Source organism: Myiozetetes cayanensis, unplaced genomic scaffold (genome assembly GCF_022539395.1).
Source record: "Myiozetetes cayanensis isolate MyiCay16 unplaced genomic scaffold, myiCay2020 scf18, whole genome shotgun sequence".
Lineage (NCBI taxonomy): Eukaryota > Metazoa > Chordata > Aves > Passeriformes > Tyrannidae > Myiozetetes > Myiozetetes cayanensis.
The window spans coordinates 1519854-1543058 of NW_026087389.1; the positions used below are offsets into that span (position 1 = coordinate 1519854).

General features: G+C 47.2%; 1 protein-coding gene across 10 annotated transcripts in view; it reads right to left on the minus strand.

Moving 5' to 3' along the window:
• Positions 1-23205, minus strand: part of ITPR1 (inositol 1,4,5-trisphosphate receptor type 1) — a 158258-nt gene that overhangs the window by 91954 nt on the left and 43099 nt on the right. For 8 of the 10 annotated variants that reach the window (XM_050313080.1, XM_050313079.1, XM_050313081.1 and 5 more), the window contains 17 exons: positions 19382-19497; positions 16125-16211; positions 15034-15192; positions 14053-14151; positions 13463-13546; positions 13240-13386; positions 11931-12026; positions 10844-10888; positions 7844-7995; positions 6821-6920; positions 6199-6359; positions 5311-5452; positions 4670-4828; positions 3923-4095; positions 3554-3673; positions 2125-2319; positions 798-1049 (listed from right to left, as the gene is read on the minus strand). In XM_050313080.1, the coding sequence (XP_050169037.1) occupies positions 798-1049; positions 2125-2319; positions 3554-3673; positions 3923-4095; positions 4670-4828; positions 5311-5452; positions 6199-6359; positions 6821-6920; positions 7844-7995; positions 10844-10888; positions 11931-12026; positions 13240-13386; positions 13463-13546; positions 14053-14151; positions 15034-15192; positions 16125-16211; positions 19382-19497 (2287 nt within the window). The other 2 variants (XM_050313084.1, XM_050313082.1) reach the window with 2 other exon arrangements.

Genomic DNA, 23205 nt, shown 5'->3' on the forward strand with positions numbered 1-23205 from the left:
TAAGTTTTAAATCACTAATTATAAAGAGTTAAAAAAAGTGGTCAAGAAACCACATCCCTGGGTAAGCTGTGGTTTTGTGCAGGTTTTTGACCACTGTAACAAGGGGATTTTCCACTGGAGGCTGAGGAAAGCCACTGTCTCCAGCACCTTGCCCTTGTTTTTGCTGTTGATGGTGTGAGCTCCCAGTAGGACACTCTGCCCTGAGGAGCTCCATACTCTGAGGAAAGCAACTCCACTTATCCTGGGGAGGTTTAAACTGAGTATTAGGAAAAATGTCTTCATGGAAAGGGTTGTCAAGCTCTGGAAGGGGCTGCCCAGGGCAGTGGTGGAACCACCGACCCTGAAAACATTCAAAAACGTGTGGGTGTGGCACTCGAGGACATGGTTCAGTGGGGAACACGGTGTTAGTGCTGTGTTGACAGCTGGACTTGATCTCAAAGGTCTTTAGACCTTCACAATTCTATGACTGTTCTCCAATCAGATAAGGCAGGAGGAAAGATGAAACCCTCCTCCCCTGCTTTCCCACCCCAGGGCCAGATCACCTGTCACATCACCCAAAATCAGCCCCTCACTGCGACCGCTGCGTGTTCTGGAGACAAACCCCCACAGCCTCAGAGCTGACCCCCCACAGGGAGGTTACTGACTTCCCAGGAACACCTTGTGGGTGTTTTTTAATTTACTTTGCTTCCAGACAACACCAGTGCAAACAACGCCCGACTTCCGATCGCTCCGGTCCCGCTTTCAGACCCCCCCAGCGGTGCCACCTCCTCTCCCACCCCGTTCCAGCACGGACTTACTCGTCAATGGCGATCTCCGAGGGGATCTCTGACCAGAGCCGGGCGTACTTGACGGGGGTCACCTGCTCCTGGGGGTCCCTGTCCACGTGCATGTGCAGCATGAGGCGGCAGAAGGAGGCGCGCAGGTCGTAGGGCAGGTTCTCGTCGGACATGCAGCGCAGGATCAGGTCCACGTCCAGCTGCCCCGAGATCTCGTTGATGGCCAGGTACTGGCGGTCAAGGCACATTCGAGCAAAGAGGTTCAGTTGGTACCTTCAGGGTTCGGAAAAAAGGAAAAAAAAAAACCCAGCATTAAGAGCTTATACTTGAATTTCAGTGAGTTTAAAGTTCACACCTTCACTTCCAGCATGCTGTAAGGTACAGGAGGTGGGTATAGGACTGAGACTCATGGATTAATAGAGACAGTATTCCATCTTCCAGTAATATAAATAATGCTTACCAACATAATGAACTCTACCAATTCTATTTAAAAACAAGTGCAAGAAAAAAAAAATATTTTGAAAGCCTACATGTTTTAAAAAAATTATAACCCAGAGGTCTCCTTTGGAGCTCAAACAGACCCAAATAAAACCATGTATTCAGAATTTTCCTGCAAGAACCATTTCAATGTAAGAGGTAATACAAATAAGATAGCTATTAAAAAAATAATTTAGTAATTTCTGCATTGCCACAATTGAGTCAGTCAAACAACTCCCAGGGGTTTCTAACCCAGACACAGGAATTTGGTCTGGGCAGAAACCTGATCTCACACTATGCCAAGAACTCAGTGTCTTGTCAAGTCGTCTGGAAACATCACCCCATGTCAGGCCCTGCTCAAGGCACGGCCTGGGCTGCACAGAGGAGCTCTGCACATCCACCACACCAGCCCTGGGGCACATCCAGAACCTCAGACTTGTCCTGCTCAGGACTGCAGGACCACTAAAGGCTTGGAGAGAAATGCAGAAGGCAGAGAGAACAGCCCTGACTCCTGAAAACCAAAAGCAAAGCCATGTGCACACTCCAATCCTGTTCTTCCCACAAGTGGGAACACAGGTGACAAATGCACACCATGCCTGTGCTCTCCCAGCTCCCACTGCCAGGAAACCAAGCAGAAACACGGGCACAAAGTGCTGGGCAACTTCAACACCTGAAGTAGGAACTCTTTTTAAATCAGTTTAAGCTTTCTCAAGCTGATAACTGGACTTCCCACCATGGATAACTCAGTGCTTTCAGCTCTCAGAGTGACTCCATCCTCCCTCTCTAAAGGCTGCTTTGCCCCACAGCAGCCCTGCAGAGCACAGGGCTCCCCACACAGCCCCGTGGGCTCTGCCAGCCAAGTGCTGCTCACCTGTAGTAGCTGAGCACGTCCCGATCCTCCTTCTGCCCCTCCTTGGCATCCTGGGCCAGCTCCCGGATGCTCTTGCTGCGGATCTCCTTGTTGCTGTCCCTCCAGAACAGCCACACCTCCTCCTCGTCCTCTCCAACGTCCAAGGCGTTCTCCCCACTGGACACCTCTTCGAACTCAAAGCGGGAGAGGACCAGCCTGCAGGAGGAGGGAGGTCACAGCCCACCCTGCCAACACCCAGCACATCTCTGCCACCATTCAGACACTGCTAAAACGTTCTGGGGACCCACAGGGAACTGATTTCACCATCTCACCCGCATTCAAACACATAGATTTTATTCCTCAGCTCTGCCAAGTAAAAGCAGAGCAGTAAAAGCAGAGTAAAAGCAGTTACTCCTTCAGCAGTAGCACTTTACTGCATAAAATCATTGGGGCTTATTATTAAGAGCTCTAGGTTAGAATGACTTTGGATTATAAACTTTCCATTCAGTCTTGAGAAGATGAACATTTCAGCTCCTTTCATTTGAAGAAACTAAAGAAAGAAGGAAGTTAAAGGCACATGTAACTGACTTCCAAAAACAGAAGTGGTTCAAAGATGATTCAATAGTCCAGGAAAATATCTTAAAAAAAAAAAAAATCTATTAGTTCTGTATCCTGTAAATGCCAATTGGATCAAAACTTCTTTCTGGCTTATGTGGTGGAATAATCAGAAATAAATCACCTGCTGATACTAAAAGGAATTTTGGGACTTTTAGTTCTTCAGCAAAGAAAAGATTGCACATCTGAAAAAAAACCAAATTAAATATACAAGGATAAGGATGAGTAAGTGATGTAGGAACATTGAGCGCTGCTGGAAATAAATGCAGCCTTTATGATTTCATGAAGGCAATCAGAAGTGTAAGAACGCTCTCACCCATTTGTGTTTTAAATCCTACCTGGTTTCCCTTTCTCAGCATTTTTATAATAGTTATCTATTCCCTAGTGTATATATTGAATAAAGACATCTTTGCCAAAGACAAGCAGGATCTGGTGCCTGCTAGGAGGCCTCAGCAGTGGCAGGGCAGTGCTGAGAGCTGCAGACCAAGATCCAAACCTCAGAGGGAGGAAAGGGTGGCAGGGATGGGTCAGGGTCTGCCCCACTGCCAGCTGAGCTCCCTCCCGAGCTGATGGAGGCCAGCCTGGAGCCCAGAGGAGGATCAGGCCCTGCACACCTTCCTGCACAGCCTGTCTCCTTTGGATCAGTCATGAGACAGCCCCAAGATTTCTGCCTGCAGGGCTGAGAACACCCCGACAGACGTCTGCTGCCGTCAGCCCCCAGCTCCCCTGTGTTTGAAGAGGACCCCACACACAATTCCTGCTTCCTCTAGGCATGCCAGCAGAGTGCTCAGCTTTGAGGCACCTTCCTTCTGTTTCACACCAGGAATTCACTTACTTGGTTTCAATGAGAATGTCTGCATTGGCTGGATTCAGCACAGCTTTACAGATCAGCTCCTGTGTCACCGGAATAGACTTGTTCATGGAAACGCACAGATCAGAGAGGTAATCCAAAAACCTGGTGGGAAACACGAGCCAAAGGGGTATCAATCACTGGGGAGATCTGGACTGAAGCAATCTCCATTTCAGGAAGAAAACAGTCAGAGTTCCATTTGAACAGTGCAGAGCAGGAGTGCTGCCCGAGGGGGAAGGAATGGAGTGTCAAAACAGAAGGAACTAGCTGTGCTTCCTTCTGAGCAAGCTGGCAGGTACAGGCTTTTCTCAGAAGGAGAAGGGTAAATTATATACTCAAAAATGCAGATCTCACCTGGGCTCCCTATTTTTCCTCACGAGACTCACGAAGGTGTCAATCTCAGCAGCTGTGATGTGCTTCTCCAGGAGCTTGCGGTTGTTGTGGAGCAGGGCTGTGATGGTGTCCTCGGCCAACACGTCGTAGCCAATCTGCTTCTGCATGAAGCCAAACTGCTTGGCAATGTATTCCTTCAAAACACACAGGGAAGGAGAAAGGGGTTGTAACTAACCCTCAGAATTTAAAACAATGAGAGGAAACAGTAGGATGTTCATCAATACCAACATCCCAGGGAGCAAACTGGATTAGATCCAGATTGTTCTTTTGAAAGAAAGCAAATGACAGACAAATTTAACACCTCCTTCCCAGGCTAGACACCAGCAAGGTAGTTACCCTTATCTGAGAGGAGTTTGTTTTCAATACATGGCAACAAAACTGAGCAGAGTTGATTCAAAAGATAACTTTCAAAGGAGCCTGAAGTAACCAAGAGTGAATAAAGTCGTGTAATTCACCTGGATGTGACAACTAGAAATCTAGAAATTCTGTTGCTCTGTTAAATCCCACTTGAAAGCAGTGCTAATTACATTATAGTCTCTGAGAGAGTTGAAAAAAATCCAGATAGGACAAAACTGAGCCATCCCAAAGTCTCTTGCTGACTGTACAGCCAAGCACAGCACAGCAGGGTTTCATTAACGGGATGCAGCCTTTGTTTCAGAGCACATGAACAGTGCTGGTACCACTGAACATGACAGGCACATTTCCAACCTGATTCTTCCTGTAGTCCTGCTGGGAGTGCCTGAGCACCCTGTAGCAGAGCCTGCAGATGTGCCTGAAGGGAGCGTGGCGCTGGTCCCCCAGCTCCTCCAGCCGCAGCATCGGGCCATCGCCGCTGTCCGTGAACGGCGCCTGCAGCAGCTTGAAAATCTGCAGATGCATTGAAAACACAGTCCCATGAGGCACTGCCTTACCTGGCTAAAATTAGTGTAAAAGCAGTGTCTTTAAATTTCTGAAGGTACAAGAGAAATCCACCACTTTAACGAAGCTCCTGGGCCATGGAGCAGCCTGGACAGAAGATGCTGATCACCTTAATTCAACACCATACGCTCTAATTTTTTCTTCTAGCAACAGTTGGCCTACAATCCCACTCCCCAGAGCCTGCTGAAAGCTGGCAACTCAAAGGAACTTTTAGTCCCAATAATTTAGGACCAAAATTTCACAGAACCACAAAATGGTTTGGAAGGGACATTAAAGCTCATCTCGTTCCACCCCTGCCGTGGGCAGGGACACCTTCCACCAGCCCAGGTTGCTCCAAGCCCCTCCCAACTCGCCCAGGTCCTCTATTAACAGGTTCTCTTTTCCAAAAACCCTTCTTGTGCAGGCAGAGTTTCGAGAAAGGCACAGCCCACCTGCTTTAGAATATTCTGCTCTCTCATCAGCTTTTGCCGTTCTCTGTTAGGTTTAGAAAACACCACTTCAAGGACGTCTTGTCCAGAATTAGTTCCACCAGTAACAAAGTAGACCAAATCCTCCAACAATTTGGTAACAGATCTACGGAAAAGCCAGAAGTTGTTAACACAAGGCTGCAAGTTCTCTGTGTTAAAAGAACAATGCCAGGGTAAGTTTACACAGCTTTCTAAATGCTAAGTGAAAAATGAGCGTCAATTAGAGACTGGATAAAGCTCAAAGGTTTGTACAGAACTTAAAATTAGGAACTAATGCTCCCCCATTGCTACAGCCTCAGGGTCCAACAGCTAAACAAGAGCAGCAGTAAGACAACAGTATCACTTCAGGGCAGCTCTACTCTTGCCAAGTTCTATTTGGCAGCTCTTTCAATTGTCAGAAACAATAAATCAGGTGATAATCTCTGCCAAGGCCAAGTAAAAGGCCTTGGCTATGGAAGCACATGGGCCCTGGTTTGACACAGCCACCTCTGTGCTCTTTTTGTGTGGCCACATTTTCATGGACACAGAGGATTTGCAACAAGTCATATGTTCAGTCTTCACAAGATGGATTAGGAATTCCCACACTCAATTTGCAAAGGTATGCTGGGGATTAGTCCCCCAAGCTCACAACATTTCTCATGCTCTCACTTCACAGAGGACAGGGAGGGCTGGACACACCAGGCCTGAGAAACTCCACTGCCCACACGACAACAATGAAACCACCAATTCTTTTAAATCTCATCAAGGAGGAAACCAAATCCCTCTCCTACTGCATACACAGATAAAATTTTCAAAGGAACATTTACTGAGTAAAGGAAGCAAATTATGTGAACCCGATTCTGCTTTCCTTACCTTCTTTCATTCTGGGTTATTGTTCCCTTTTCCAACTTGCCAGCAATGGAACCTAAAACCTTACTTGCATCATTGGCAAAGTCCAGGTCCCGAACCTCTGCAGGTGACACTGGTACTATAGCAAAGGCTTCTTTGTCCTCCTTCACTGGAGAGGTACCAATCTGAAACCCAGACAAGTTTTATCATCAAACCCCGAGGCAGGAACAAAGCAGTGGTTCACATACCCAGTGATAACAAAGCAGGAGGAAAGCTCCACTCTGCTCAGACAGCACAAGACTACTGCTGAAGCCAAACTTTGAGAACACTACCCCTCTGTGTTAGCTCAGAGCTCCTCCTAAACCCAGAGAAACAGCAGGTGAGATGGCAAAACGTTGTTGTAAACGGTGGTAAAAACATCCTCCTGATGATGACTGTTGTGGAGCAGGCGCTGAACAGCATAACTGGTGAAACACCACAAAACTGAGCCTTTAAGATCCAGGATTTTGCATGGGCACTGGTTGTTACTGGTCCATGCTTGGTGTGTGACAGACCCAGCAGTCCCAGAGACTGGAACTCCTGCCAACTCACCTCTGTGGAAATACAGGAGTCAAGGGACGTGCTTACATAAAGAACCAGAACTTACTTTAAGCATCACGGGTTTCTCCTCTTCTTTATCAATAGGGATATTGGTGCTGTGAACCCAGGTGTTGGTGCAGAGGTGCCTGAGCCTGACATAGGAGTTCCTGAAAGAAAGCCAAGAGTTCCAGAGGGTGAGTCAGCTCCCCAGCCAGGGAATCTTCACATTGTTCGGATTGCGAGATGTTGGCAGGAACAAGTGGAAAAGAAGTGTCATCCCCATCCATGCTGCACACCACAACAGGAATAACATTCCTCTTGCCTTAGTTCATTCTATAAATTCACCTCAGGAAGTCTTCTGCAGTGAAACAGATTCTGCTTTAAAACAGAACCACGTCCACACTGTGTTGCTGTAACTCAGCTGCTGCACAGTAACACATTAAACCTCTTCCCATCCTCACATTTCCACTGATTTGGTGTGTCTGAGCTGCCAGCTTCCTCCCTTACCTTTGGAGCTTTCAGCCCACAACTCCCTGACATCTTTACTTTGGAGTATCTGGCAATTCAGAGAGTTGCTCAAGTGGAACAAGTTTGCTGTGCTTTGTCAGTGGGAACAGACAGCAAAGGGCCACCATGCAGATCACGTATCTTTGAAGGGTTCAGCATCTTACAAGTAGGAAGATGTACCATATGAACAGTAGACAACATGTAAACAACAGAAAATGAAGTGCTAAATACTTGATGTTACATCCTAACTACCATAATATACAGACAGGTCACAGGAGTGGCCTGATAGGACACCCAAGGGTTTTAGTCCCAGGTCGTTCCTGACAAGGAACTCACTTAGGAAGTCACTTAATCTCAATTTTCCCATCTATAAAATGATTTTCTCATCATAACTCATTTGTAAGTACTCATAACTCAAATCTAAGGTACTAAAGTGAAGCTTCAGGCGTTTTTTAAGCACTTTTACAATAACCTGAGGAAGAACTCAGCTCCAGAGGATGAAAGCACACAGTGTGAGGGGGCTTTAACGCACAGAGGTGCCCAGGCTGCGCAGCAGAGCGAGCTGTGCCCGCGCTCGGCGTACCTGGGGACGAGGCTGTCTCCTCCGCGCAGGGTGGTGGGGTCCAGCTCGAAGATGGAGGAGATGTCGTTGCCCTCGGGCACGGACACCAGGGAGTAGGCCATCTTCTCCTGGGCACGCGGGCCCCGCCGCGCCGCGTCCTGCTCGGGGTCCAGCTGGGAACGACACCCCCGGGGTCAGGCCCGGCCCCCAGAGCCCCTGCCCAGCCCCAGCACCCCGGCCCGAGCAGATGTTGCGGCTCCTGGGCTGCAGGACACCAGCACCACAGGCGGCTGCTCCCGCCCAGCACTCCGTGCCCTCCCCGGGGCAGCCCGGGAGGGTTTCTGGCTCACAGCCACAGCAAACCCCACACCAGACATTCCACCTTACAGACACGGCCACAAGAGACGAGAGCCCCCAGCCACTCACCCCACACACACTGGGAACTCTGACCCTGCTTTCAGACGACCCCCATCCGCTGAGATCCCCACCCCTGACACCACCAGCTCATCACACACATTGCAATTATCCCTCTAACAAAGTAATTAGCGAGCTGCAAATATAAAAAATCAGCCACACGATGCACCAGCAGTCTTGCTGGGAAATAATCAACTTCAGCAGCAAAAATGGGACTCCCATCTATCAATCCCAGGCAAGAGAAACAAAAAGCTAATAATCAAGGGGTCGGATGTCTTGCTGTTCACACCACAGCCCTCAAGCACAACATGTTACAAGGGCCATGGCACCAAGGGGACCTTTATTCCCAAGGAGCTGGCAAACCACCAGCCCCCTTCAACAAAATAAAGACACTGACATCAACTGGATAAATCCCTGGCTTTTCAGATGAGAGGACACAAGGGCAGGAATAAATGAAGACGAACTGAGAAAAAGGAACAACAGCTTTCTCCAAAAGCTCTCCTAGGGCGCTCCCAGCCACCACTGGCCCACGAAGAGGTTGCTCACTGTCTGGCACACAGGAGCCAGCTGTCCATGTACAACCACCTCCATCCTGGGTGCAATTTTCAAGGTGATTTATCAGTTTCTCTGGGATGGTGGCACCCAAAGCAGTCAGCACTCAATCAGCTGTCTTTCATAGTCCTGGAGGAAGGCACTGCAATCCTTAAACATATGGGAAAGGTATCCGGTGTTGCCTGTGCCTCAGGATACTCTGAGGTTCACATATTTGCAGTCAATGAACTTGGCTGCAAAGCAGTGACATTTCAAGGCTGATTTTGCACATGGGAACAGGCAGCTATCTGTATGGAACAGAAATACATTTTGGGAGTGTGCCTTCAAGGGAAGAAGCAACTCCAGGAGTCCATCTGGAGGCTTCATACTGGGAGAAATTCGCTCACTTGGAATGAATTCTCCGAATTTCAGCTGCCTCCTCATCCCCACAGCAAGGGGATGGAATACAGTGAGGAGCACAGCTGCTCTGCCTTCAGTGAGTGCTCTAGGACACAACTGGGCACTCACTGACACCGTGGCAAAGCTGGACACTGAATGAGCAGTGAATCAGAAAGCAGGAAATGGGGCAGCTTCGGGAGCAGGGAAGCCTCGACCCCAAAGCTGACAACAGCACCCCCTTTGCTGCTCAGAGGCAGAACTGGCACCTCAGCCCTGCCCATTTAAACCCCTTCTGGGACAGCTCCCTGAGGGACAAGGAGAGAACAACAAAACACAGAGCTGTGCCCAGGAACCCTGCAGACACCTCACGTTTGGAGCAAGCTGCAGTTTGGATGAAGTTGGATAAAGGAGCCTACATCCTCCTGTCAGCAGTGAATGTTAGAGGATGTGGTGATTTCACGTCAGAACTGAATTATGTGCTCCTGATCCTGTTCTTTCTGGTCTATTTTTGCCACCTAGTGGTAAAGAGACAGAGCAGGGAAAAAGCAGGAGAGCTCTGAGTGCATTAATGTTATCACTGCACATCACAGGAGGGTGGATGGCTCCCTGAAAGGCATCACCACTGATTATTTTTCAAAAGTTAAGCCAACAAAATAACTTAATATTGGATCCCCCTCCCTCATCCCCCCAAACAAAAGCTATGGGTGGGTTTTTGTTCATATTTTTAGTACGTTTACTGCAGTTGAGCAGCCAAATGCCACTAATCAGGGTAACAGCTCAATATCTGGGGGCAAGGGAAGCGTTTTAATGGCCAGGCTATAATGACAAATCCTTTTAGGAGGAAAAATCCAGCCTGCAGGATTTCAAAGCACCACATTCATCTCGAAGAGGGGAGGAGTAGTTCTTTGTCATCTCCAAATGGAGCAAATCTTCCATAATACAGGATAAGTGACCAAGAAAGCTGCATAAGCCTATGATCAAATGCAACTAAATAAACATAATCCACAATGGAAAGTGCTGTTCCAGTTTTCTCTGTTTCCAGCTACTGAGGCAATGCTGGTTCCCTCTGACACCAAAGAGAAGCTTCTGTTAATACAAAGCATCACACCCCCCATCTTTGACACAACAACATTTACTGACAACACCACAGACTTGCTTTCACAGGAAAATCAGAGGAATGGCACTCAAATCACTCTCATACCTCTACACACAGCTCTCTAGACCCGTTATCCTGTTTTCCTGTGACAAGTACAACGAGAGGGAATTTGTTTCTTAAACAAGGAGGTCAGACAAGTGACAGGCACAGCACTGTGGGACATCCCCCTCAGGGACACTTCCCATCTGGTGTCAGCTGGAGCAACTTGCTTTTCAGACCTACTCCAGACAGTGCTTCAAGGAAACAAAGACAGAAAAAGAGATGCCACAAAGGGGGGAGGCGAGGGGAGGGTTCAGGTAAGGTGTAAATTCAGCTCCCAGTGCACTGCTCTTCTCTAAAGCCTAATCCAGTTCATATCCACTCCTCTGGGCAGGCCTTAAAAGCCTTCAGAGCATCCTCAGGTTTTTAGTTTCTTCACTGCCAACAAAGCCTGGCCCAGCTCTGCACTGCCCAGGTAAACCCTGGGCCTGTGCCAAGCCCTCCTCAACCAGGGGCAAGATCATACTCTTGCCTATACTTACTGAGGATTGACACTCCAGGTCATCTTCCTCATAGTCAGGGTTTACCTGATGAAACAGAACCACAGGCACGTCAAAACTCCAGCAGAGGTGGAAGTGGGAAACAGCCTCAGCACCAGCTAAACTCATGCTGTTAAAAATCCCTGCACTGCCACAGCTCCACCAGGCATGCAGGACACACTGCCCAAACCCAGCACGGCTCAGCAGGCACTCTCTGCCCAAAAAATTCAGAATTAAATAGTCTGCAAACACGCAGAGAGATTTAGTCATTCAGGATAATCACTACAGGAGCAAGAGTAGAGAGTTAACAACTTTATGTCTGGGGTTTTTTTAAAATTCCAAGTGGAATTTCCAACTAGAAATTAACTGGCTGGGCAGAAACCTTTTAGAACAAACACTGTTCTACCCAGGGATCAGGTGAGCCATTTCCTCTGGTCTATTCTTGCATGATACAGGACCATGTTTTTGTTTTGGCTGATTAGAAACCCCAGGATTTACTGGAAAAGCTGTACACTGGGTCACTACTGAAAAGGATTTGCAAGTGTGCATGTGACGAAATGCTGCTGGTTTTCCAATCTGCTTATCAGACGAATATAAAATGGGATATTTTATCTGCAGTTCTTTCACACTGGTGTGAAGCCTGGCTGTATTTTCATTTCATACTCAGTTCTACAACTCTGCTCGAAAATCAGTGATTCAAGAGAAATTACCAACAGTTGAATTCATTTTCCCCCCAAAGCCTCTCAGCCATTTACCATTTATTCATCTGTTAATAAAGTCATCTTGATTCTACTGCCCACATGACAGGATACTATTTAGTGTCTATTCTCTGCAGGAGAAGTTGCTGCCTCTAGAATTCACACAGCAAGTGAAATCAGCTCCAGACTACCCCAAACCATGGTGTTCTTTCAAGGTTTTTTCACCTTATTTCCAACGTTCAGCCCCCACTGTTGCGTTAACCCGAACGACCCCAACGCTGTCCCACTCCCCTCCCCGGGCCTGGTTTCAGGGCAGGAAATGAGAGGCTTTCAGAAGGTGTGAGAGGCAGGACACAGGGTGAGAGGGAGGGCAGGCCCTGCAGCCCCCGTACCTCTGCTGCCAGGTAGTGCCCGGTCGCCAGGTGCTTGAACCTGAAGAGGCTGTTCCAGTATCCGGCGCCGCCGCGGCAGGGATCGTGCTGCACCACCTGCCAGGGGAGAGCACGGTCAGGGCACGGCACAGACCCCCTCCAGCAGCACTGACTCGCTGCAGGGGCAGCTGAGAGCGAGCAGAGCCAGAGCAACAGGACAGGCTGACCCACCCTTTACCTGCAAACACCGCACCGAGCAGCCAACGCCCTGGGCCGGCTGCGAGCACCTCAGCTCATCAATCCCAGCAGCAAGGCCACACAAGGCATTCAGCAAGGTGCTTTACATCCACACGTGCTGCCAGGTCTGGAAACACTTGCTAAAGCGACGCAACAAATCCTCTCCCCTTTCGGTCTAACTGATTTTTGACCCTCTCAAAGCGGGTGAGGGAGGACACCTGGACATATTTCAGATGCAACGCTGCTGTACAAGAGAACAGTTCTGTTCACTCCCTGACTCCTGGGGCAGGCAGAGCCTCCGTCACCTGATGATCTGTTCCCTCACATCAGCTGCTCTGTGGATACACCTGCTTCCTTAGGGAAAACCCAGCACAGTCCATCTCACTGTGCCCACATTTAGCACCAGGGGGCTGCACACACATGCACAGTTACCACAGACTGATGTGCTGTGCCATGTCCAAGTAATGTGCATTAAGAGTCAGGCTTTCATTTCAGATACAGGAGAAGCTGAATGTCAAAGCAGATACTCCTGGAGGGAGAATATAAACACCACCTACCCACCATTACAATTAATTTTTTGATTCTTATATGCAGTTCACATTTAAAAGCATAAACCAACTCTAATAACACCAGTAGATTGAGGATATTTTAAGAAGCCAGAGCTGGCCAAGGTGTTAGTCACTCTGTTTAAAAGCCAAGTAGAGGAAAAAAAAGCCAATTCGGACAGAGCAGCAAAGGGTTGCAGCCTCCTATCAAATGAGGATATGCATAATCACATTATTCCACACCAAAAATAGAGCGTTCAGTACACTCAGCGGGACAGTGGAAATTATAAGCTGGTGTTAAACATCAGTGACTGGTAAGAAAATGACTTCATAGATGTTTCTCTGTCCCCCTTTTCTGAATTGTCAAGCACCTGAACTTGAGAGCTCTGTGCTGCACCACCAGAGAGCAGAACTCCACTGTCACTGTCACACAGAAAGCGCAGCCAGTAAAAGAACCGGCTAAAAAAAGAATTCCAGATACAGTGCTTTTAAAGAGAAGCAGTAATTGTTCCTCCAAAGCCACCCCCAGCCTGGGTTACACCCCTCACCTCCACTTCCCACAGGGCCTTGGAGCTGGTGGCAGACGTGGCCGACTGCCTGCCCGTGGTCCTGAGGAACACGTGCTGCTTCTTCCTGTGCTCGTCACACGTCAGGAACTTCTCCTGCTCGGCGTGGAACAGCCTCACCACGTCCCCCTGCCAAAGCAGCAGGGTCAGCAGGGGCAGCAGCCCCAGGGAGTGGGTTACAGGCAGGCAGGGCTCCAGGACTCACCCCTTTGAGGATGTCGTCCTTGTTGTCGCTCCATTTCATGAAGAGCACGATTTTCCAGCTGGTGTTGCAGTTCACTGAGTTGACCTAAAGGGAGAACGGAACCCATCAGTCCCTCTGTCTTCTGCCTCCACAAGATATGAGCCACTGTCTAACTTTCTAGACAGTTTTCACCAGAATCCTGCAGTCCTGGTTGTGTTACTCTGGAGAAGCAAAGCCCTTTCTGCATCTACTCCAGAACAAGGAATTTCAGAGCTGACTTGCCTGCAAGTCACGTGCTACACATCTGTGCTGGTTTTGGCTGAGGGTAGAGTTCATTTTCTTCACAGTGACCAGTATGGGGCACATCACTGTGCCACAACTTTTGATTTTGAAGGAAAACCCTATTTTTAACCAGTCATGCAAAAGGGACAAAGCTCTGCCAGTGCCCAACAGATACGACATAAGTCTGCGAGCTCTGCTAAGTCACTGATCACCAAGCAATGCCACAGGTACCAAACAAGTTGCTGGACTTCATAAAACATGTACAAACAGCTTAGCTGAAGCACAGAGAGCTCTGTCCAGCTGCTCCAGCTGTGCCCATGTCCCCTCACCTCATTGCATCCCGGGTTATCCACGAGCTGATGGCTGCTGGCGTGGAGAGGCTGCCCAGCATTGACAGGATTCAGGACCACTTTGTCTCCAATGACCACCTGGAGGGAAGTGCAGCATCAGACAGAAATTTGCACACTGGGAAAACTCTTTTTCTTCTGTTTTTTTTTTTTTTTTTTAATGGAAGTGATGGGAGGAAATCACCTTCCTGCAGTTAGGAAAGATGCCGGTCTGAGCGTTCTGCCAGGGTTCTGTTTGGTTCAGAGTTTACTTCACCATGCTCAGTCACTGAGGCAAAAACCCCAGTGATGCTGGTCTCAGAGCCTTGCAGAAGCAGCAGACTGAGTTCTGGTGCAGAGGGGGCTACAGGATAAATTATTGCTCCTTGATAAAGCTCACTGTGTTTAGGTGCCAAATATATACCTGGCTTAAACCCCAGAGCACACTGACACTTATTACCTCCTGCTTTTAGGCAAATAATATAGCCCAGTGACTCACATTTTGCAAGAAAAAAACCAAGATTAAGAGATTAAAATGGCAATGCATTTAATCAGTACCATTTTTCCAGATTTCCCATGAACAGGAACATTTGACTTCCTTATTACCTCATTCCTCATATCCGAAGTGATGATGAGTTTTGATTCTGAACTGACAACACTGAAAATCAAGATGCTAATTATTTCTTCCATGCCTCCTGAAGGAACTCAACATTTCCTACCATTTTGAATTGGGCAGGAATTGTGCAAGGCCAGCCTAATCAGGTCCCTTATTCCCTCCAATGTTAGATCATTCCACGTTTCCAAAATACAAGTTACCATAGCAATTTTCCTCCCCCTCATGACAGCATAGGAAAAAGGTTGTTCCTGCATCATCAGGCACTAAGAGATCTGTGCATTTCATTAATTGCAAGGCAGGATTCCCAAGCCCAGCCTGGCCAAGCTGTGCCCAGAGGAGCAGGTGAGGACACTGCTCCCAGCACTTACACTGTCTCCGATGGAGCGCAGTTTGTAGAAGGGCTGGATGTAGAACCAGGAACCTTCATTTCCAGCTTCATCCAAGGTCACCCTCATTGCATTCTTCTCTAGCAGAGCTGGAAGCCTCTTATTTACTGTTAAGTATTTGTTACTTTTTAAGTGAAGCAGCTAGAATAAGAATCAGAGTTCAGTTCTAAGAATGCTCATCTTCCTCCCCTCGAGAAACCGAGCGTGCATGAGACAACTACATTTCTAAGCAGGAGTTAAAACTAAATTATACACAAATATCGATGGGCTCAGGCACAATAGCACTCACAGACACAGTCCTACAGCACAAAACATCTTCAGTTAATCCAACTGTCCCTTCCCCAGCAAACAACAAACACTCAGCCGTGTCCTCATCACTTCACAACAGCCAGTTAAAAAACTCAGGAGCACAAGTTGTGAAATGCTGGGGAGTAAGTGGCTCTCTCTGTAAGAGGCAAAGCTGCTCCTATCTTGCTTTGCTTGGTCTCATTCAACACAAAATGTGACCATTCCTATGGACTTTCCTTCTCTGTGGCAATTTACGATTTGTTGTGTCAACATCTGACAGTGAGAGATATTTGGTGCTGCACAGGTGCCACCTTCACGTGGCCAGCTCTCAGGAAGGCTCTAAGTGCTTCTGGAGAAATCAATCAGTGCTGACATCAAACATAAGCACAATTACCCCTAACAAAAATGTGACCTTACCATAGGTGTACACCCAGTCCCTGCTTCCCAGGATCCCATGCAGGGCATGGCCAACCCTGGCAATACTGCAGATCTTGGCCATGAAATCCAGGAATTTAATGTCCACTGAGCGAGGAATTTTGAACAAAATCCTCTCCAGCTGGCAAAGATGCTCACAGCCTACCTGGATCCCATTCCCACACTGGATGACTGTTCCCACAGCCTACCTGGATCCCATTCCCATACTGGATGACTGTTCCCACAGCCTACCTGGATCCCATTCTGACTGTTCCCACAGCCTACCTGGATCCCATTCCCACACTGGATGACTGTTCCCACAGCCTACCTGGATCCCATTCCCATACTGGATGACTGTTCCCACAGCCTACCTGGATCCCATTCCCATACTGGATGACTGTTCCCAGCAGTTTCCTGTTCTCAGTTTCGTTCTGTTTCTTCTCCAGGTCGGCTGCATGCTGAAATCAGGGGACAATAATTCAATTGTATGGGGTTTTACAAAAGGGTGGCCAAACACCTGAGGCTCTTGGAGAGTATTTCAAAGAACTGGAACAACAATCAGCAGCTGAAATAGCCCAATTTCCCTTTTTTCCAGCTTCCAACAGCATAATTTCCAGTTCCCTTTTTCAACTGTTTAGGAAGATAGACACACATCACTTAAGTCATTGGGGTACAATTTGACAAAATTTTGGAATAAAATACGAGATGAAAAGCTCAGACAGAAGGGAAGGCAAGTACCTTTGGGGGGAAAGATGAAAAGGGATGGGTAACGATTCCTGTCAGGAATTCTATGCTCCTTTCTACTGACTTCTATACAAATGGAAAGGAAAGAACCTCAACTTTGATTCTTTATTTTCCTCTGCCAATACAGGCTCCAACTCCTCTCCAGCCTGTCTTTTTATAACAGCTCCAATGCCCCCAGCCTGTGCAGCAGGATCACTGAGCAGATGTGTACAGATGCCCACTGCAGCTCTGGGTACCCGAATTCCCAACTCCCAGAGCTCATCCTTCCCGAGGCTGTTGGATACTCTGTGCTACAGCTGAGCACCCCTGGGTCACACCAACAGGGTAATGAAAGGGAAAGCCCCTCCAAAACCCAGTGACTATAAGGACACACAGTAATAGTTAATAATTTATAACGAGCCTCTTGCACTTTTTGTTTTACAAGTGAGTTATTTTGCCCGGGCTGTTATCAAAACCATTTGATTCGGTTAAGAAATTCGCCCTCACTTTACATGAAAGATGATTTTAATTAAAAATATAGATCTGTATTTGCTTTAACTGCTATCTGGTGGTAGAGGGTAATTTCAAACTAAGCTTGTTAGGAGGCTAAGGATGAGGGTTTATGGTTTGGGTCTCAAGGACTGTGGTAAGTCCAGTTCTCTCCTGGAGGATAAAAGTGCCCACAGCTCCTCACTGTAGTAACACAGGACAAAGCTCAGCCACAGCAAAGGAAGGTTTCTCTGCTCACTGTTACAGACTTTCACCATTTCAGCTCACTCTTTTTAGAAGCTGTGTTAGGTATCATAACTGGTTCTTGCTCCAGGAGAACCTGAGACACAGCTGCTCATCAAATTCAGAAGTACATTCAGCAACGCACAGTTTTCTCCTTAATACTGAAATATAACTTTTTTTTTTCTTGATTTCCAAGTGGTCTGTCAAGAAAGGATTTCTTTAAGACACCAAATCCCTCTCAGCTACCAGCAGTCACAGACAGGACTTCTCTGCCAGCCACATTTATTATAAATACAGAAAACAACGTATTCTGTGAAAACACGATTAGGACTCAGGATGTACTTCCAGAGCACACACCAAACCTGACAATCGTCCCAGAAGCAGCACTTCTCTGGCCACTAGATGTCAGCTCCTCAACCAGCACCGAGGTGGGACCGGGGAGAGACAAGTGTCCCAGATTTTAAATCCCTTAAATGGCATTAACTTAAAATAACCTGACCTCAGCACCCAGCACTCCGTGGCATACAGTAAATTCCACCAGCAGACAAACAGAAGCCAAAAAAGGCAAGTGGTGACGAACCCATCTTGCATCATCAATTGGGCTGGAAATTAAATGCACTGATAAAGAAACCTCAGCTGTGAGCACATGGACAGGGTCCCACACAGACCACGCGGGGTTTGGAGCATCCCTTGTGCCAACACTCTGGAAAAGGGGACACGTGGACCCAACACAACAGGCAGAAAAAGAAGTTTGGACATGAGTGGGGTACGTGGCACCCAGTTATTTTCAAGCCCCAGGTCACTGATCCAGCCCATCAGCCTTCATGTCAGTGATGCAGATGAAATAATCCCCAATAAAAATGGAAGCTCTCAAACCTCTTCCCCAAATCAAGTGGTTCAGTGACGGGACATTTCTCTGCAAACATCACTCAGCTGGGGCTAATTCTGGAAAGATCCACTCCTGTATTTCCAGGACACTGGCACAACAGGGCAAAGTGTCACACGAGTAGGGACAGATCCCAAACACCTGCACTGGGAAGTACTGAGGGAAGAGAAGACAGCTCCCAACAACACTGTAATCCAGGAAAATTCCAACGCTTTTTTTCTCTGTATGATGCATTACTTAGACCATAATTTCTGTTAAAATCCATGAATTCTCCCCTTTCCTTACACAACCAAAACAACCAACCCAGAATCCCCAACTTGCTGGCAGTGTCTCCTTCTCTTATCAGCATGAGAAACACGGCCCAGGTGAGGGACCTTTGTGCTACAGCCAGCACCGAAATAGCTTCATCCTTGCCAAGTTAATATTTCTAGCTTATAAAATTATATTTTCAGAAGCAAAACGAGTCCAACAGTGGGTCTTTGTGCAGTGCAGGAGCAAGGCAGCCATATGGCAATCAGCAAGTGACACTCTCCTACGGGGCCATTTCGTATTTCAGGCTACAATGAGCTTAATATAGGCTTAAAGAGACTAAAAATACCCAAATTGTAATTTTGACATGAAGTACTCCAGCTATGTAATTTTAGCATAAACATGGAGTTTATTTAACTCTAAAGTCAACAGATGGTATTTAAGTTAAGTTGGCTTTTTTTTATATAGGGACTCTAAAAACAGCAATCAACTGCCTTACTGAGTTTTCAGCTGCTGAATGTCAACATTTTACCCAGAAAATATTAAATACTGCGAGCTAATATGGAAGGAGAGGCTGTCTGGCCTTCTAATTACTCGTAATTACCCATCAACCTTTTCCATGTATTAACAGCAGCTCTGTCTGTTTGAGGAATCCCAATAGATTGATCAGAGCAGCAGCTCACGACTCCCCACGTCGAGATGCGATGCCTGAGAATTCTGTGGAGCTGTTTCAAGGGTCCCATTTTTGTGCTGTTACCACCCAAAATGCCCCGTCAGAGCAGCGTGACATTCAGCACAGGTTCGGGGCAGGAGCCTCAAGGGCTACCAGTGCTCCCAGACGGGTGCCACGGACACAGACCTTGAGCAGCATTTGATGTAAATCAGAGGGTGTGACCATCAGCACACGAGTCCTGCACACTGATCTTTATGTACTCTGTTGGTGTGCCCCCGTTAACGGTGCCAGGCTGACTGGAAATCCCTGCTCAGGTAGGATGGTGAGTGCTGATGAGCAGGAGGGACCCCAAGGTGAGCACTCACGTGCAGTTTGTTGAGCAGCACGGCGTCCGTGGTGCTGTTGGCTCCTGGCTTTGCTGCCTTCCAGAACTGCTTCTGAGCCGAGTACCGGTTCATGGGACACAGCTTGAAGAGGCAATCTATAAAAGCAGGGAATAAACAGAGAGATGGCTTCAGCTATTCATAATTAGCTGGGGTTTTGCTGCTAACGCTGTCCAAATATTCCAGCGGTAAGGAAGGGTTTATAAACAAATTCTGAAAAGCTCTTGATCAGACAAATGCTTTTTTGAGCAACAGGAATGCTGCCCCATGAATGATTAAAAACTAACTGCTGCTGCCAACATCTGATGCAAGACCAGAAAATTTATAACTTGTCCCAGTCAAAAACAGTACCAGACTAAAACTGGAACACGTTCCAGTGCTTTCCCAGGCAAACACATTTGTTTTAGGCACTCTCAGCTTGGAGTTTTTGTCCTTCAGCAGGTACACAGTGTCAGACTGGGGGGCTTTGGTTTGGAGGGGGGGAGGGGGTTTGTTGCTGTTGTTGTCTGTTAAATTTTTAAATCTAATCCCTTCCATTTCTAGGGAACACAGGACAAAAAAAAACCAGAAGAAATTCACCCATTAAAGTGGCAGCAGCATAAACCCCCCCAGAGAACAGCCTGCACAAGCACAGCCACTCTCAGCATTGCTCGAGCTGACATCAAAGCCCTCGGGGTGTCAGGTTCTATACCCAGTCCATCAACAGTTTATTTAACATTCTGCCTGGCAAAAGCCAGGAATCACAGCCCATTAGTCTTATTAAAAATACATTTCTGTATTAGAGATGCTAACTTATCAGTAATGAACCCAAATGAGCCGCAGTGACTGTTTCTCCTCCTCGCTGTCTCCAAGCAACGGAACACGCAGAAAAATAAATTCAGCTACTCAAAGGCAGCGCCCAAAGTAGCAGCTCAGAAGTTCAACCAAAGTGCCAAAAGAGCCAGGAGGCTGTTCCCAGCCTCTCTGGCAATGACATGGATATAACACTTCAGGCACAGCTCACAGGGCCTTTCTCAAGGCTCCTGGTGTATCCCTGCAGACAATTTGGGAAGCAGGAAGGTGAGGAGAGACCGACCTGGGGGTTTGTCTTCAGTGCCTGGAAAGCAGAGCTGCTCATGGGCTGCCTTGTTAATGGACACTTTGGACTCACATCAACCAAAAAGGGAAAAATCCAATCCTGTAGATAAGTCATCTCAGTTCTGCCAGAGGTTGAGGTAGACTTGGTAATTCTACCTCAGGACACCATCTGAGAGGGACACGTTCACACTTCTCACACTGGGGCTGGACAGAGCTGAGGGCACGTGGAAGGAGATTTGATTGCAGCTCTCCAGAAACACTCACCTCCACATTGTGCCACCACCACCCCAAAGCTTCTGAGGCACGAGGGAAAGCGCAAACCACACTTCCCAGGTTTGCTCTCTTCAACGGTTTCTTTCATTTACATAAAGATGATTCACAGAGATTGACAGCACAGAAGAGATTCAAAAAGCCACTGCGGGCTGGCACTTCAAACTAAGACTGCATTGTAAGCAACACACCAGTTATAAAATTTTCTATTTTTGCTGAAACCATCAGTTCACACAATGACAGCAATTAACACACAGAACTGCAGAGAAGAATTAATTGTATGCTAGATTTAGTCACAGTGAACTTCTTTCCATCCTCTTCAGTCAAGAAAGTTGTCAAGTTAGGCTTAACTTCTAAATTGTTAATGCAAGCAGCCCCCTCTCCTCCCTCAGGCACCAGGAGAGGTCTACAAGAGTTTGACCTTGTCCAATACAAGAATGGAAAACATAACGTGTTTTTCTTAGCTTTCCATCCCAGTTACGAAGCTACAGATCTAAAACAAACAACAAAAAGCACCCAGTATTTTTATTTCTAGTATTTGTTCTATGAAATCTATTTCTGAAGTGGTTGAGAAGTTCAGCCTTACCTTATTCACTTTAATATTGCAACCAAAGGCTGATTGTTACTGGATGTATTCCACTGTGGGTCAAACTACATCAGCTTTATGGTCAAACTACATCAACTTTGTGGCCAGAAGACTTTCAGCTCTCCAGGGCTCGTGGGCTTCTATGTTTACAACATCAAGGACTTACAACCTGAGCACCATCACAGTCAGGGATGTGCAAGCCACAGTAGTGGTGACTGTGGAAGATGAACCAACTCTTGCCAGACATGATCCTTATGGAAATTAGGGCTAAGGTCCCAAATGAAGCCAAAGCAGCCCAAACCATGGGCTCTCTGCTCTGATCAAAGATTCAAGCAGCTTTAGCCACATCGGAAAGGTGATAAATAAAGCAATTACTGCACAGTAACCACATCTTTTTATAGACTGTTTGTTGAATATTAACCAGGAAGGAATGCATTTTCCTTTCAGATCTTCATGATACCCAGTGAAAAATGGCAGAATTGCACAATAAGTATAAAAATAAAACACCACGTCACCGTTGATGAAATGATGATACATCAAGCCTGAACACCCAACAAAGGTCCTGCAGGAAAAAGTGATTGCATAATCCTACACCACCCCACCAGGATGATGAATGTTACATGGGCATGTTATTAAATGTGCATTTCAATGCTTCCAAGCTAAATCCTGCTCTTCTGTCAGCGATTCCTCGGCATGGAATAAAGCAAGAGGGAGTACGGCTGCAATTGCACCACGTGAGGGATCGATGCTCTCACTGCTGGGACACCCAGATCCCACGTGGGCTCTGCCACCTGCAGCTCAGGAAATGTCACCAGCAAGGCCTGGCTGTGCCCTGCATGCACCAGCAGCACAGAGCAACAGGCAATACCGAGGATACTGGAAACAATGCCAAAAAACCCCCATGTTCCCAAGTGTTCTGGGGTTCAAACTTGCCAGCTGCACTATTCCAACTGCAATTCCTTCTACTCCATGTTTTTAATTTTCTCTTCTCCCTTTTACATTCCCTTCTCCTGACTAAACCTTGCTCTTTTTCTATCCAACACAGCCTTCCAAGCTTCCAACCCTTCCTGCCAGTCCAAGCCCAACCAGTCCCAGTTTTTGCTCTCATAACACAATAAAAACCTGACCAGACTGGCCTTTTTCTGTCTTTTTTTTAATGGACTCCATCACATGGGAACTGAAGTCCCATTTAGGCAGTATGTTAAGGTTATTACACTTGTCCAAAATGGCAAATACCAGGTTTACAGAGGCTGGAATGACACAGAGAAGGGAGTGAAGTATTTCAGAGCCCACCCAAGACATCATCCCCTTCTTTTGCACCAAGCTGCCTAAAAGTACGTAACTCAAGCACTCCCATGCAATTCCAGCCTTCCCTTCAGAGGGTTTTCCCACCTTTTAAAGCCATTAAGTGATGCCATTAACATCAGTTCTCTCACTGGTACATGAGCACAGCTCAGAAAGCTGCTGCACCCCCTTGTCCTGTCCCTCCAGGCGCTTGTAAACAGTTTCTCCTCTCCATCCTTCTTTCAGGTTCCCCTCAGGTGCCACCTTTGCTGCTGTCTGATCAGCTCTGTTTTGGGGCCAGACCAACATTTTCCTCCCTGTGCCATTCCCAAAGTGCCCATTTCTGAATGATCTGGAAGCACTTTCAGCCCCAGCCAGGCTGGTTGTGTAATCCAGCACTCATCATTTTTTCCAAATCTCCACTGCCTATTTTAAGCATTTAGTAGAAAGTCTTCCCCAACTTTGCTGCAGTTGGAGGAAGCAAGAATCAAATACTTTGCTGGCAACAAAAAGGTGTGTTGGTATTTCGGTTTTTAGACCCAGACTCTACAAAATGCCAACTGGAGAAAGGTAAGAACCAAAAAAAAAT